This window comes from Choloepus didactylus, chromosome 7, assembly GCF_015220235.1.
Source record: "Choloepus didactylus isolate mChoDid1 chromosome 7, mChoDid1.pri, whole genome shotgun sequence".
Lineage (NCBI taxonomy): Eukaryota > Metazoa > Chordata > Mammalia > Pilosa > Megalonychidae > Choloepus > Choloepus didactylus.
The window spans coordinates 23,979,074-23,996,449 of record NC_051313.1 but is presented as its reverse complement, the minus strand read 5'-3'; the positions used below and the strand labels follow the sequence as shown (position 1 = coordinate 23,996,449).

Here is a 17,376-nt window from a genome sequence, read left to right as displayed (position 1 = left end):
CACTACATAACCTCCTCCAAACCTTCTTTGTTCTGTAAGCCTAGTACTCAAACCAAAAAATCAAAGCTATTCAATATAAATGCCTTCAGTTTCTCCTCCAGAACATCAACAATCCTCTGTGCTGCAATTGTTCTTTTGTCTCTTTGAAACCCTACTCAAATCGGAGAGTACAATTAAACTTATCCTTTCCAAAGTATTCCTTCCATCAAGCCTTTGAACTCATCCCCTTCTGCCTAATCCAGGACACTGTGCCTTCAATGGCTTTATTCTTGACAACATCATGAGATGCTTCCTATTAGCTACATTTATGTCGAAGCCACATAGAGTACAAACCAGGCCAGTCCCAGTTTCTCTCTTTGTCTTTTGTGATAGTGTATAGGAAATTTCCAAAAGTATTTGAAATAAGGAAAGCAATTTTATGTAGGTTTTTTTAATATAAATGTCTCCCTTATTTCCTCATTATGTCACACAGCTATCGGTTGGTTGTCGGACCATAGTTGACAAACCTTTAAAGGGTTTCCATAGATCTACCTCAGTTCTCAGCTTCTGCTGCTGTATCAGTTAAGGTTCTAGAAAGGAACAGAAGCAATAGGATATAGATGATAATGATGGAGAGATAATTGATAGATAGACTATTTACATAGATAGCTTAGATTGATAGATCAATAGATTAGATATATATAGATATAGATTGATAATAGATATAGTGATGGATTAGATAGATAAAATAGATTGGATAGATTGGATAGATGGATTGGGTTGATAAATAGATGTAGATAGATTACATCCATAGATCAAAAGAGACAGATAGATAGATAGATGAGTAGAGAGGATTAGACAGATATAGATTGGTGATAGAGAGATTAAATGGGTACAGTGATGGTTTGAGGCTGTTTGTACCCCCAAAAAATATATTCTTAAAGTTAATCCATTCCTGTGTGTATGGATCCATTAGAAGTAGCATCTTTTGGTGAGGCTACTTAAGTTAAGGTGTGACCCACGTCATTCAGGGTGGGTCTGAATCCTCATACTGGAGTCCTTTATAAGAGAATGAATTTCAGACAAAGAGCAAGAAAGCTCTGGAAGCAAGAAGCTGAAAGCAATGAAACCTGGAAGAGAAGGGAGAGACCAGCAGATACTGCCATGTGTCTCACCATGTGGCAGAGGAGTCCAGGATACCTGGCAGCCAGTCTTCGGGAAGAAAGCATCACCTTGGACATGGACATTTTTGTGGCCTCAAAACTGTAAGCTTGTAAGCTAATAAATTCCTACTGTTAAAAGCCAACCCATTTTATGGTATCTGCTCTGAGCAGCTTAGCAAACTTAAACAGATTTTGGTACCAGACGTAGGGTGCTGTTATTTCAAATACCAAAAAATATAAAAAGACTTTGTAATTGGGTAATGAGTAGCGGTGGGAAGAATTGTGATGTGCTTGATAGAGAAGGCTTAGCTTGGTTTGAAGAGGCTGTTGGTAGAAATACAGATGCTAAAGGTACTTCCAGTGAGGCCTTAGAAATGATAAATGTGTCTTTGCAAACTGAAAGAAAGGCAACCCCTGTTTTAAAGTGGCAGAGAACTTGGCAAAATTGAGTCCTGATGTTAGATGGAAGGCAGATTTTGAAAGTGAAGAGCCTGGATATTTAGTTGAGGGGATTTCCAAACTAAATTTGGAAAGTGGGGCCTGATTTCTCCTTGCAGCTTATATTAAAATGTGAAAGGAAAGAGATAAGCTGAGCACTGAAATCCAGGGCACAAAAAAAAGCCAGAAATTGATGGTTTGGAAAATTCTGAGCTTCTGGAAAGTGAGTCCAAAGAGAATAATGCTCCATGTGAGGGTTTAACTGAACATGGATTCAGTCAGCTATCTCAGTGCAAATCAAGATTTGAAACACAGTTACCCAAAAAGAATTTGTGGAACGTTCTTCTGTCTGATGGTTTGGACCTCAGAGTACTACATGTAAAACTGACAAGCTTTCTGTGAGATATGCATGAAAGTAAGCTTTTTGCGAGATCTGAAGCTTTTTGCGAGATCTGTATGAAAGGAATCACTGCCAGCCTGAACTAAAAGGGACAGTAATGAAACAGATTGAAGGAAAAAATGACTTTGAAGGCTGCATCCTTGGAAGCTGAGGTCTAGACCAAAGACGTCTTCTTGGGCCAAGAGAGCTGACCCAACCATGTGTGTGGAAAGGGTGGGTATGCCCCAGCACTTGGAGAGGGTGGGCCTTCTGCCCTGTTGTTCAGGAAAAGTATTACTACCCCAATGTTCTCAGATGCCTTTGGGATTGTGGAGAGTCTGGCTACCACCCAGATGCAAGTAAGAAATCTATAGGGCAGGTTGGCAGGCTAGAAGCTCAGGCAAGAATTGACCCTGCAGTCTTGAGGCAGAATTTCTTCTTCTCTGGCATAACTAAGGTTTTCCTCTCAAGGCCTTCAGTTTAAGTCCTTAAATTGAGTGAGTCCCACCCATATTCAAGGGTAATCTCCTTTAACTTTAAGTCAACTGGCGGTGGATGTTAACTACACTTACAAAATGCCTTCACAGCAACATCAAGTTTAGTACTTGATTAAATAACTGGGTACTATTGCCTAACCAAATTACACATAAAATTAACCATCACAGCTGGTGACTTCTAATTTATGGCATTCCATACAAAATTCTAATGAAATTGTCATACAAAGTTCTCTTCCTTGAGCCTTATTTCCATCTATTACCCTGTCCTGAAAATTCTCATCTTCTAATTAAAGAACCTAACTATGCATTTCAAAGCATAATCAAATTCATTCTTTTGTATAAATTCTCCTCAAAAAGAGATGAGTTGCTAAACCTATTCACAGTGTATTCTTAACATATATCCTTGTAAGTATTATACACATATGATACTTTATTCCCTCAATAACCCTACAAAGTTGGGCTTGTTTTATTAAAGACACTTTACAGGGGAGAAAAGTAGGGCTCAGAGCAATTGCGACCTGCCTAAAGGTGGTAAGAAGTAAGGGTACAGCCTGAGCCTAGGTTTTCTGACTCCAAAGCCCCCTGTCTTTGTGACCACACACCCTCCCCATGATGTATTAAGTGGTGGCATTATATTATTAAAAAACTCTCTGATAGCAAGATCCTGACCTCAGCAGAAAACTGTCATGTGTTTCTTAAAATCTCATGTAAAGTATTGCCCTGATTGAGGATTGGCAGAAACAGCCAAGTGCAAAAAGTCAAAAGTTTATCAACTGGAAGCTATACTTTATTTTCTATTGTCTTTAACACCAAAGAGTTGATCTAGATGCTCCAACTACTTCTAACTATAGAAATAGTTCATTCATTGTTACATCACTGTAGTAAATGTTTTTCTTTTTCACTTTTTAGCATGTGTCCATGTGTTACCAAGTTTAAAATACCGTTAAAGATCTGATGCAGATACAACAAAGAGAGAACCATGGAAAACAGGACCCAAAGACTATGAGAAAATAGAGTTGATGAACAAGGTTACAAAGTAAAACATAGGCAGTGATTTAGCTAATAAGTCTCATTTCATTCAAGGCATGCTTAGCCAGCCAGAAGCTCTCTGTAGTGTAACACTTTGGTGACCTTTCAGGCATCAACAGGATAAAGTGCCTCTATAAAGGTTGTGTTTTCCCAATCAGAAAAAAAAAAAAAAATGTAGCTCAGAGTCCATGGAGACTTTAGCCCAGACCCAGCGAAAGACCTCACACAGCCAACTGAAATGATGACCAAGCATGTCTGAGTGGGAGAAAGGCAGTTCTTTTTAATCTGACTTGAAGTTGATTTTGTTGTAAATTCCTTTTGCACAAGTGCAGGTAAGTACTCTTGAAATTCTCACCTGCAGAGATAACGAACATGCGCTACATTTTTATAGGCCCACATACATTTTTTAGTGTTTTTCAATGATTTCTTCAAAATATTTAGGCTTAGCTTTCTGTGAGCTGTCCTTTAAAATTTCCTCTCTTGTTTTTTTCCAGCTCTGTCTCCAAAAGACAGTATGTTGACTAGTGGCTTTGTTGTTAATAACCGAGGCACGATTTTATATTTTAATATCTCACTGCCAACATGCATTTAAAAAGGCAGTTTGGGGTTTGCTGAACTCAGTGTTCATGATTAAAAGGTTTAAATAAAAAGGAAGCTCACAACAGGGAATGTGTTTCAGCAAAGAATATTTATTCAAAAAGCATTTTTCACTTACTTGGTAATATTTAAATCCCACTACTATTAATATTATTAAATCACAGTTGTTAAAACTGATATGACACTTATTTAAAGTAATCAGACCTCCCTTGCCCCCATAGGTTGGTCAGTAGATGTAAACATATCCATATTGCAGATAGCAAAACTAAGGCAAAGAGAAAATATTGTAGCAATTTCAAAGAAAATGGTAACAGTTCCAAACAGTCTTCAGAGAACCACAGGCAAATCCCTCTATAGAGACAAAGATTAAGCAAGTACAAATCTTGCTATGGTACCTTCTTCCCAGTTGGGTACCTCTGTTTAGGGTGCTATGAACTAACCAGACAGAGAATAATGTTTTTTCAATTATAAACACTTGCATTGCTTGACAGTAGTTATCAATGGATGACCCTCCCAGCCTACCCATCTCGATGCTAGAGGGATATCCAAACCTCTTTCTTCCCTCTCCTTTTGATCAAAGAGGCTACAGGGGTGACTTCCTCCCACTGGTATCTAAAAGATTTCTTTTGTTTATATCACAGAACCCTGGCAACAACTAACATTCTAGATATTCTATAAAAAGTCTTCTCTTTATTATGATTCAAGACCTCACGGGGAAAATAGAAAATGCACTCAAATTTCACCTGGAAATTTTATCAGTATCTTCCATGTTCCAACTGATTGCCTTTATTTTTCTTCATTCCGTCAATATTTTTGGAACATTTACTACGAAGCAGACTCTGCTTTGGGTTCTGGGGCTACTGTAGTAAACAAAATGAATGGTATCACTGATCTCATGCAGCTTACATTGTAGTGATGAAGACAGCCGCCAAATAAACAAGTAGATATATAATGTGGCAGATGACGATAGCTTGCAATGAAGCAAAATGAAACTGAGTGAAGAGAAAGAAATTCAAATCCTAGTAAGTTCCCAATCTGCCTTCCACCAGTTACAGTTACATTTTCCTTTTATCCAAGTGTTTCCTGGTCTTTGCCACTAGGATGTGCCACTTTTAACTTAAATTATACATTCCAAAGTGAAACACAAACTCCCTCCTGACATTCTTTTTTGTTCTGTTAAAGGCAGCAACATTCTCCTAGCCAACAGATTTCTATGTCAACTCTACATCTTCCCTTCTCCAACCTTTCCTCCACATTTTAGTTTCCTAGGCTGCTCCAGCAAATACCATGAAATGGGTTGGCTTAACAATGGGAATTTATTAGCTTACAGTTTTGAGGGCAGGAAAATGTCCAAATCAAGGCATCATCAAGTTCGTGATTTCTTCTGAAGACCAGCTGCTGGTGATCCTCGGCTCCTCTGCCACATGGCAAGGCACAAGGAGGCGTCTGCTTGTCTCTTCCTTCTCTTGCGGGTTTCAATGATTTCAGCTTCTTGCTATGGTGGCTTTTCCCCTCTCTTTGTATTTGTTCTGTTCATAAAAGACCCCAGTAGTTGGATTCAGATCCACCCTGAATGAGGTGGGTCACACCTTAACTGAAATAGCCTCATCAAAAGGTCCTACTTAAAATGGGTTTATACCCACAGGAATGGATTCAATTTAAGAACACATCTTTCTGGGGTACCAGCACACCCTAGGTCCAAGAACTTGATTTATCGTGTTTTCTTCCTCTTTTTCCATGTATCCTGTGCTCATTCACATCTTTCCTTTCCTTTCTCATTGTCCTAATTCAAGCCTTCAGTAATCCCTCCATCTATCCTTCACACTTTCTAATAAGTATTGAAATAATGCAGATAATATGGCAAGTTGCTGTGAAGAGAACATGTCTCAAAGTAGGGAGCTATTTGATTAAGAAGATTCCCATTGGTAGAAGGTGCTCTGTTCTAAATGACGCATTGATGAGCTATGGGCCAAACATCTAGGGAGCTACTTTGAGAAACATCACTGTCATCAGAGTCATATAGGCTCAGGCTGAGAGTATAAATAAGAAAGTTTCCATAAGGAAAGACCACTTAAATGCTTATGTAGTATCCTGCCAAAGTTATCAGACACACAGTACATGAACCAACCCTTGAAGGATGTGCTCCTTATCCCCCCTTAAAGGTGCAGTACAGAAAACCAAGGCTCCTTGTTAGTAACTGTCACTGGCAAATCTGGCACAGGCAGTTTCTGCATCAGATATTGTTATCATCACATTTCCCAAATATTAGATTGGCGATGGAGGAAGATGAAAGAAAAACAAATTTTTTTTTTTGGAAGAAAAGAGGGAAAATTTATCTATCTAATAGAGGCCTCGGGAACTTCTAGGAACTTCTGTTAAATGAATAATATTGAAATTAAAAAAAAAAAACATATGGATTTGAGACAAGCAAAATGCAAGGAAAAACCTTTGAAGAACTTCAAGGAATTTATTGGAATGGTATGAGTGAAAAGTAGAGCTCACTTTTCCAATATATTTAGGAAGGAAAGAGAAGACCTGGTTTCTAGTTCTCTCCTTGGTGGTTATGTGGCTTCAAGCACCCCAGCAAAACTCTATTTATCTGTAAAATGAAGATAATTATTCCCACCCACCTAACCGTATGATTGTGACAATAAATGATATCACCTAAAAGGGCTTTAGGAACTATTAAGTGTTTTGTGATTGTCAGGAATTTGTTTTATTCTTATTTTCATTAATTAAGAAGATTCCCATTGGTAGAAGGCGCTCTGTTCTAAATGATGCAGAGATGAGCTATGGGCCAAACATCTGGTGGCCATCACACTTATTTGGAGAAGGACAGGTCAGATGCTTCATGACCCCTAATGTTTGGAAAAGTTTTACATTATGCAGTAGCTTCTTTAGAGCGTAAATAAATGTAAAAGAAACTGAAACCAGATCAAAGCAGTATTAATGGTATTCTAAAAATTTAAGCTAATCGTGATAATTTTTAACAAAAAAGTTGATTTCTCTGCTCTTAACCACATGATACCCCAAACTTCCAGGCCTTGTTGACGCATCATTCAATAAAAGGTCAATGGATAAGATCTACCTACTCTGAGCACTAAAAAACTTAACTGTAGTGGTCAACTTGAGCCACCTGATTTCTCTCCCTCTCCCTCAGGTCTTTAGGAAGACATCCAAACAATTAAGAAGGAATGCACTTGGAAAGTGAAAATTTACTTAGAGTGATCCCAGATGTGTTTATAACATAAAATGAAAAAATTAAAATTAAAATTTAAAAAAATGCCCTTGATTCCATTTTAATTTGAATATTCCTCATGAGTGAAATGGTAAAAATGCATCATAGTTACATTCAGAGGCTCTTCTTTCCTCATCCCTGATGGAATCTCTTCCATACCCCAAGATGAGCTGAACAGTCAAAAATGGTAGCAATCCTTCCATCAGAGTTTTAATGCTATTCTCCCCAATTGTTCTGCTCAGTCGGGTAGTCTTAAGCCAGCTCTACCCATCCACACACCATAAAGATCATGGCTAATAAGAGCAAGCCACAGACATCTCAAGCTCCATTCCCTGAAAATGCTCAGGCCACACCTCATTTCCCTCTTGTCCTTTGCTCATGTCTTGGGAAGGTCTACATGGCTCCCGACTCAAACTTGTTTTCTCAGCTTTGTTTTCCGACCTTTGGTCCCAGTCCTATCACTTGGGCTTGAAGATTCATCTTGGTTTCTTCAGGTTATCATTTGATTCACTCCAATATCTTTGGTTCGTAATTACTGTCTGTCTTTTTCTGTCATCTAGTGCAAACTCCTGGAAATAGGTTAATGAAATGTTTAAAACAATAGTAACAACAACACTAATAAACCTGGGCTTGGCTTGGACCTCACTTTCAGTGGGAGAGACCTCCCTGCGTATATCTGCCCTGATCTTGGTCTACTCTGACCTATTCCCTTCTCCAGCCTTGGGGTGGGGGTGGGAGGCCATCCTACCGAAAGGGGTTCTTAGAACAAGAAAACACTGATCCAGTGAATACCTCTCAGAAAATTAGTTCTTAATTAAGTGTCATTGCTGATAAGAGCCCCAAATTAAGGAGAATTTAAGCACAAAATGTGATGAATCCTAATGTATCAGTCAGAATTCTTCAGAGAAACAGAACTGCCCAAAAAGATTTATTGTAAGGAATTGGCTCACATGAGTAGGGGTGCTGAATTCTGGAGGGCAGGCCAAAGGCTGGAAATTCAGGCAAGAGCGATATTGAAGTCTTGATCCAGTCTCCATTCAATTATTTTAAAGCTGCCAAAATTAAGAATTCTCTCTCCCTCTTTCTCCTATATCACATGGTTTAGAAGGACTCTGAAGAAAATCCTGAATTTTTTGAAAGGCCCTCAATTTTCTTCTTCCACACCCTATGTCTCATCCAAAGCTCTACATTCTTTGGTTAATCTATACACCAAGTCTGAGATAAGTACTATAATTCCTATTTTAAGAGACAGTTGGCAAGTGGTCAAAGCCTGGTAGCTCTGACCCTACGGTCTCTGTTCTTTTCATTATACCTTTTCCATTTTTGATAAGAAGAGAAATTCTGCCGTGAAAAAAAGGATTTCCCCACTACCAGGACACATTGTGGACTATCACTTCACATCTTCTTCCAGTCTCTACCAATAGCACCATAGGATATTAGAAAAAGAACAGAAACTAGACAAAGCAAAATCAACAGAATAAGATACTAGAAGAAGTAAAAGCATCCTAGGGCATCCTTATTCAGTCTCTATTTCCTTTCCTTTCTCCTTCCTGTCATCTTTTCAGTCTTCTGTTGATATGTTTATCTCCACCATAGAACACTGATTTCCATGAGTAGAAAAACAAAACAAAACTTTTTCACAATACTTAGTATTTACTGTTCCAGTTACCATTGCTGTCAAAGTCAAATAGTTTAAAACAATCATTTATTGTGCTCATGGATTCTGTGGATCAAGAACTCAAACAAGATAGTCTTGCCTCTGTACCCTGATATGGGGGCCTTGGGTGAGAAGAGTCCAAGAATGAAGGCTGGGCTCATAGGGTGGCATTTTTGTTCATGTGTCTAAGTGTGGATGCTGGCTATCAGCTGGGGCCTCATCTGGGTCTGAGGTACCTACACATGGGTTGTCCGTGCGAGCTCTCCATGTGGGCTAGCTTGGGCTTCCTCGCAGCATGGTAGCTCTCTTCCAAGAGAGGGCATCCCAAGAGTGCAAGGGGAAGTGCATGGCACTTTTACCACCCAGCCCTGGGAGTCACAGAGCATCAATTCTACTGTACTCTATTAGTCAAAGCTGCCACAAAGGTGCACCCAGATTCAAGAGGAGGGGCACAGACCCCCCAACCCTATCATGACAGGAGTCTCAAGATCCCATTGTCAAAAGAACGTGTGGAATACGAGATGCCATTGTAGCCATCTTTGGAAATTAAATTCACCACTAACTCTTACTGTATCTTAAATATCTGGGTATGCATTACTTTTGAATGTTTGGTTAGATGTTACTCCACATCTTCACTTCTGATAGTTGGTTTCAGATTGTAAACTGCATGATGGCAGGGATGGCCACCAAGCACATTGTACTTGACAGTAATAGTATATAATATTACTAGAGCTGCAGTTGCTGATAGATACATGCACTTGAGTGAACATTATTTTTATGCTGAAACATCTGTAATCTGTTGTAGAAAATCTCTCTGCCAACTAAAAAGGCACATAGCATCTTTAATGTGCAAGTCAATTTTATTACCCCAATTAGGTCCTGTTTGCTAGAGAGGAGTGCATAATGTTTTCTCTTAGGTGAGCAGATTCTTGTAAAACAATAATTGAATCTCACAGTTGAGGGAAAAACATCATTACCTTAAAGGAACTATCTTTTTTTTCCTCCATAACTAGTCACTTTAATAGATTATTGAAAGGTTTGTATTAGCCGTCTGTGTGAGACCTTGCTCCTGAATGATTATCTCTTCTGAAAAGTTAACTAATGAAGATAATTGTCCCCTTTCAGTTGATTTTATAGGTGGCTTTGATTCTTATGGCTACCAAGGACCACAGAAGACATCTCATTTACAACTACAGCCCATGTACATGTAAGTGTTTTGCTTTGCAGATATTCTTCTGGGACACTAACAGATGATCCAGTAAAAGTTATTGTGGCCTAAAATAGATGGCATGCATTTGTCTTTAACAAATTTCCTGTGGCTATATGCTTCCCATATTTTCTCTTCTTTTCACATCATTTTTCACTCTGATAATTCTAATGATATTTCCTTCATAGTTTTTATATTTGACTTATCAGAAATGCCATCTCTATAGTTATCTTTAGTCTTACATAAGTAGCAACTGCATGGCTTAGAAGTCTATATTATATGCCATTTCTTTGAATTACCCACAAGTTGTACATTTTTAAAATGATAAGAACATTGTAGGAAGTTGTATGCAACTACATCTAAACCATATATTCTGGTTTGCCCAGGATAGTCCCAGTTGATACCTGTTGTCCTGATGTAATTATCATCAGCCCACTCCATTTTACTCTTGAAAGTGTTCTGGTTTGGATGATAAATGATAGGATCACCCTTGCTATATTTATATATATAGTGTTCAAAGAGTCAAAAACCAAACAATGCTCTTTCTCTGCCATTTTTCTGATATGAAACAGTGAAAGTGAAACGGGGACATTGACACTGAAACTTATCAGCTCCTTAACTCTAGCACTCAAGGGAGCAGACATACAATCAGAGCCTGATTTTTATATCTGTGTTTAGGCAAATTCCCTTGGATAACAACTGATAACAAATTCTATATATCAGCATCAAGTGATATGCTGAATTGCAAGCGAAGATCAAAATAGAAAGTAAGATTCCAATTCATTTTGAAATGTGAACTTCTCTCTTTGAAGATATGTGTTTGTTGTCGTTGTCCTCCACCACTGAATCATTTTACCCTTTAATAGCTTTAGCACATAAGACAATAAATGGATTTTTGGAGGATTTCTCCTCCAGACAGATGAAAACAATCCTTAGACACCCCCTCTTAAACTTTCCTTTAATAAGAGAATGATCCATGCACCACATCTGCATTTTTGCTTGTGTTCCTTATATTTCCCGAAAGCATTTCTTAACACCATCCATGGAAAAGATTTTATCAATTCAGAAATCAATCTAAACCCTATGTCATCCAAAGTATTCCCTCTGTAAACAGTTATCAAACATTCCTTCTTTTTCATCCGTATAGCCACTGCCCAATTTGGGCACACATTCTCTGTTATCTTAAGTTTTCCAGCCCCTTTCTTATTTCAGAGCCTACTCCTATCCTCCATGTGGCTGCTAAATTAATCTTCCTAAAGTGTCACTCTCATGATTTCACTCCCCTGTACAAAACCTGTCAATGACTTGTATTAGCTACTGAACAAAGTCCAAACTCCTTACCCTAGCCTGCAGGTTCACTCTGGCCTCAATGTTCTGTTGATATTTTATCTCTCCTCTTCAATCTTTAATAACTTTTGAGTCCCAACCATATGCCAATGATTCTAAGAGACTCTAGAAAAATGTGATGATGAGTAAGAACTCGTCCCTGGCCTCATGAAGTTCATAATCTATTGGGGGCATATATAATCTGATATCTCCCTTAGCTTATTGAAGGCAGACTGCCTGAGATGGAATTCCATATGACCTTGGGCATATAAGGTTATTTAAATAACCTTATGTGCTCCCACCAAGCCTAAGTTTCCTCACCTGCAAAGTAGAGATGATAACATACTTCTTTCATATAATTGTTCTGAAATTATAGGAAATTATGCACCAAAATTAGTAACACAGTGCTTGTCACATCATAAGGGCTCAATAAATGTAACTTCTTCTTAGTGGGAATAATGCTTCTGTTGGCCAACATTACTGATGAAAAGACTTATCAAGACACAAATCAACATACTATAGGTCATTTCCAAAGCATCCCCTTTGTAAACAACATACAACACATAATATCAGCCTAAGTAACATGTAGTAATATGTTTCTACTCCCAAGTACACCAGAGCATCTACAAGGCTTGCGATTACTTACTTCTGACAATATATATTCCTATATGTAATATATCACATAACATTTCTTTGTATTGATCTATATGAACGATCAATAAGATCAAGTATAACAAATTAAATGTAACAACTCTTCTAAAGATCAGCTATGATAATAAAAGAGAATGTTATTATGCATAATCAAGTATGTTGTTGTAAATAAAGCATTTGTAATTCCAATGCTGTCTTTAAAGAGGTGACTAAAAAAGATATTATATCTTTGCCCAACATTAAAGTCCTTGAAAACAAAACTCCCCATGATTTTGTTAAATAGTATATTTTAAATGCCAACGAAAAATCATAAAAATATTCTTTTCCTCTGTGGTACTTGAGAATGGTAAAATAATATGAGAGCTCTCAAGTTCCACTGCTGATGAAATAAGTTAAATGGTTGATGGAATTCAAATTTAGGAAGTTAAAAATAATTAAGGTACAAAATTATTAGTCAAAATGATATTACCATCCCTCCCACAAAACATCCCACAGGGGACCTCAGATACTAGAACATTATGATTCTGTTTTATAGGTGAGGAAACTAAACCAAGATAAAAGAAAAGAAAGGTCATACAACTTATTAGTGGTGCGGTCCAGTTTACCAGCCTGTTTTTGTGACCCCTTAGTTCCGTGTTCTTTCCAAATTCTTAGATGGACTGTGAGTTTGGCCTACGTATGTGTACTTCTTCACACCAGCCCAGCTGCCATATTTCCAAACATGGCTCTCCTCACCCCTTTTATTTTCTGCATTCAAAAGCCACTGCCTATTCGAATCCTGTGAAAAACCAGAGCTGATTCACACATAATCTTCATCCTCTCCCGAGAGACAGAGAACTGAACGTCATCTACTATGTCTTTGTCATTTGGGGTGTACCTTCTTGCATCAATCCTCCGTAAATACGTCTCGTAAATTAAGAGTAATTTAACATCACAGGCCGATTTGTGTTAAGCACCCTGACAATATTATATAACAACTAGAAATAAAAGCTGTTTCTTAGAAGAATAGCAAATGCTTAAAAGCAATGTGCACTTTTAGCTGTGGGGCTTCCATTATACCCAGCAAATCTTCTATGGCTCAGACCCTGAACAAAGCTCTGAAAACACTGTCATAAACAACTTAAATTCAAGGGTATTTTTTAGCTCCTGTATTCAATGAACAGACAGAACCTCTTTTTTTTGGTTAAGGTGAAGTGAATGTTCTTGGGCTGTAATTCTTCACATTATCTATAATCTATCTTAAAAAGAACAGTTTTCTTTCTTTTTTCTTACAATTTGGTAAGCCTCTTCAAAACAGTCAGACAGCTATGAAGCTGCTGAACCATAACATCCCCAGGTCTACAGTTTAATTTTCTAGCAAAGTAGCTGCTCTGGCTTCCACTTACCTCTCAGCTATATGAGTACAGACCTGTTTGGACCCCTGAAATAGAAGCCTTGAGAATATTCTAGAAAACTTTTGAAAACATAGCATTCTTTTTGGCAGTCTAATTGTACAGCAATACATCATTCCATTTGTACCCAGTCACAGATTTTAAGTTACCAAAAGTGGCCTCTCTATCCCAGGAGATTTCATTGAGAAAAAAGGAAAGGAGATGAAAAGTACCTATTTAAACCATAATTTGGGTTATTGTTTTTTTTTGGGGGGGTTGGTTATTTTGTGGAACACGGCGGGGGGAGACTTGCTTTTGTGTTTGAAGAGATGAGAAAAGGTATCCATTGTGCCCCTCCTTTGATTAAAAGCATTTTCTTTTATCTCTGTTTTAGGTCAAAATAATCAAGATGACTTCAGTATGTCAGCTCAAGGACCTTTCAAAGAACTTGTTTTGCTGTGGCCTCCTGCATTTTATAAAGAGCAAGAAGCAACCAAGTTTAAATATACATGCATACTATATTCATGCATATTATATACGAAACAAACAAAAAGCCTCCACATGCAGGCGCGCACACACACACACACACACACACACACACACACACACAAAATTCTTTTTGGCCGCCTCTTTCCAACTGAAACAGACAGAAATGCAGGAGACGCCCAACTTTGATTTCCTGGAAGGAGGCTTCTCTCTCCCAACCCGTCATAAAGTTCCAAAGCAGATGTTTTGGCGTCCTCTGCTGGCCGTTACAAACTCCTCTGCAGCCCAGCCAGCAGGCCTCTTGGGAGCTGCGAAGTCATCCGGGGCCGAGTAGTTTGAGAGCCTGGTCTTCCGCTCTTCCGTATGTCTTGCTAGCACTACAGCTGCTTAGGCACTGTAACTGCACAAACAACAAAACATGCGGTGATCACCTTGTAGCCGAAGTCCGAAATGGCAGGTTGCCTGCCCTAAAGGCTGTCCCGTACATACTTGCCTTAACCCACCTCAGTTGTGCGGCCGAGAATCTCACACAGATGTCCCCAAGTCACCTCCTTGAGGCTAACACACTGCTGCTTACCCCGATGAGTCTGGGTCTGTTGTGTTTCATGTCAACGAACAAGACGGCAGTGTGTCTGTGTAAGGAAACTGCCAGCTGTCAGCAAAGTGCTTTAACACTGAGCCTCCATAGTGGGCAAAAAGAAACAAGTAACAACAATAATTGTCCACCTTTATAATTCTTAAATATGGTCTTCTGATAGGGTTGGGGTGGGACAAAATGAAACTGATTAACCAACTAAACTCATAATCTCCCGGAAGCAGAAAGCAGAAATGGCTTAACCCACTGATTTTATTTATCGCACCCTAGGTGCTTTTATAAGTATCTACAAATATTATCTTTTACTAACGCAGAAATAGCTGTGGATTTCTATCAACAGAGGCCAACTGAATATGTATTAGCTATGTTTACTCTTTTATATCTAATTCAAACTGGAGACTCTATGTAGGTGATCTTTCTTTTCTAACTTCAGCGTACAAGATTATTTTTTGGGTGGGTGGGGGGAGCAATAGTTACCTTGGTGAAATACTTGAGATCTCTTTGTGGTATTTGGGGGATCTGTTGTGTGTTTGAGTGTATTTTAATCCTCCTGTATTATTGTGGCAGAAAAACTGTGCTGTTAACGTAGTTGGCAACAAGATGCCTTTGGAAACTTAATAGTAGGTCAATGTGTTTATGGAATATTCTGAACTCCTAGGAAATTTTGTTTTATATTTTCAAGCATTATTTTGTTTTCATTAGTGGAAAACATCATTGGCTCCCACTTATCAGGAACTCAGATGAGTCTTATGTCTTTTCTTGAGACCACCTGAGACTCCAAAATCTTTTTTCTTTCTAATACACCATCCTTAAATGTGGTGAAATTCAGATTTGGAAAGTTATGAATTGGCATGGAGCATCTTTTTTTTCCCCCCTTTAATTTCTGTGACATTTCAATTGTTGGGTTAACCTACTTTGAACCTCAACCCATCCAGATCTACCTAAGCCAGTACCATTACTGTGTTTGCATGGATGTCTGTGATACACACATAAATATTTAAAAATGGTAAAGGAACACAAGGTTACTCTTGGAGCAGAAGCTATGAAAAAAAGGTTCTGCCATGCGTGTTTGAATTTTCTCAGTGGCTTGTATATGTCCATATATACATGTATAAAATATACAATTGCAAACATGTCAGTGAAACCTCATATGATTTTATTGTGACATGCATGTTTAATATATGAGAAAAGTATTAACCAATGTATTGTCTTTTGATTCCTAAAGTATAAATACTATACATGCCAGAAACTATTCTGTGACTATTCTAATGAGGTTTCACTGTACATTCATGCTGTGATGAGATTCCACCTGATAGTACATGTATATGGATACAGATTTGAGTGCACAGAATAAGCCCTCACGTTCCTGCTTTAAGTTGCAGCCAAGTTACCAACAAATCACTACTATCATCACCACCAAAATTTTCAAAACAGTTGTTGACTACTAAAAAGTAATCGATGGACAGGATTTTTCTGGGAGCGGTAAGCACAGTTGTGTGATTATATCTGGAAAAAACATCTAAATTTTACAGCTGTATCCTCCTCAAAATCTGGTGAAGAATGCTATTTTTCTAGGCTGAGCTTTTGTTATAAACCTAATATTCAGAAGGCAAGAGTTACAATCCTGATGTGTCTTTTTTTTGCATTTGTTAATTCTAAATGTATTTTTAACAGAGTGATTTTTTTGACTTACTAGTGTAATTTGCATTTTAAAAATAAATGGAAAAACAATTAAATTTCTGAGCCATCCCTGAAAGCTTCTGCTGCTTCTCACAGTGTATTTGATTATGTCACAGAGAGGGAAGCCATATTAGGTTTACATGAAGGCGATGCTGATCTTCTAGACAGTGCAGGTATGTGTCAGATGTGGAAAGAAACTACCAGGTCATGGCACCATTTAGCTCAGTCATAAGTAACATGCGCTGTCGTTATCTCCTGATACTAAAGGGCTCTGTTACAAGACTGCTTGGAACCGACTTGCTGTCATTTAAACATTTTTTTAAAAATTTTGCCTTCTGTCTGAGATTTAGAGTTAGCATCAGTATAATAGTTGACAGAGATATTAGATACTGTATTTAAAACCTTTGGTTAAATAATAGGTTTTTAAAAAATGTAAACAAAATAACGTATTTAAAGATACTATTAAATTGTCCCTTTGATGATCTAACATTTTACTTTTATTTATTTTTGATATCCAGCTCACTGGAACACAACCATGGTGAAGCATGTTGGAGTGGGATTGCAAATAGAAAAGATTAGACCCCTGGCATTTATGATTGCACAGACATGATTTCAGTCGAGAAATCATGTGTGCTAACAGGAGACAGCGCTGCCCAGCTCATCCAGGCTTGGGCTGGCTGATGGGATTGTGTTCTCCTATCGCGCAATAGGATGCACACCAGCTCCCAGAAGCCAAAATACTGAATGTAATATAAACAAGAAAGGCTTTAATGTAGCATTCAAAGGAGCTGAAGATCAAGTTGTAGTACTTGAGTCCTAGGCCACGTGGTGAGAGCTTATAAATGATCAACTGTTTTTACTTTGGTTCCCCGTGTGAAAAGTATGCTGATGGGGTGTTCATCTCAGATGGCTAACAGGGTGTCACCTCGCACTGTGGGAAAAATACGCACACTACATCCCAGTCATATGAAAAGGGGCGAAAGTAAATAGGTCAGCTATAAAATATCCTAAAGAAAAGATTCCTTCCTCTTGTTCTCAGTTAAATAGGAAGTGAGTTTAGTGGATAACAGATGGAACCAAGACC

General features: G+C 38.2%; 1 protein-coding gene across 2 annotated transcripts in view; it reads left to right on the top strand.

Moving 5' to 3' along the window:
* Positions 1-16,685, top strand: part of NKAIN2 (sodium/potassium transporting ATPase interacting 2) — a 1,131,060-nt gene extending 1,114,375 nt beyond the window's left edge. Inside the window, exons 6-8 of one of the 2 annotated variants that reach the window (XR_005217865.1) lie at positions 10,103-10,184; positions 10,863-10,951; positions 13,926-16,685. Coding sequence is in view for 1 of the 2 variants with exons in the window: in XM_037842926.1 (XP_037698854.1) it covers positions 10,103-10,184; positions 13,926-13,935 (92 nt within the window). In the remaining variant the exon portion in view is untranslated. The remainder of the gene's footprint in view (positions 1-10,102; positions 10,185-10,862; positions 10,952-13,925) is intronic. The other variant, XM_037842926.1, reaches the window with a different exon arrangement.
* The last annotated feature ends 691 nt before the right edge of the window (positions 16,686-17,376 follow it).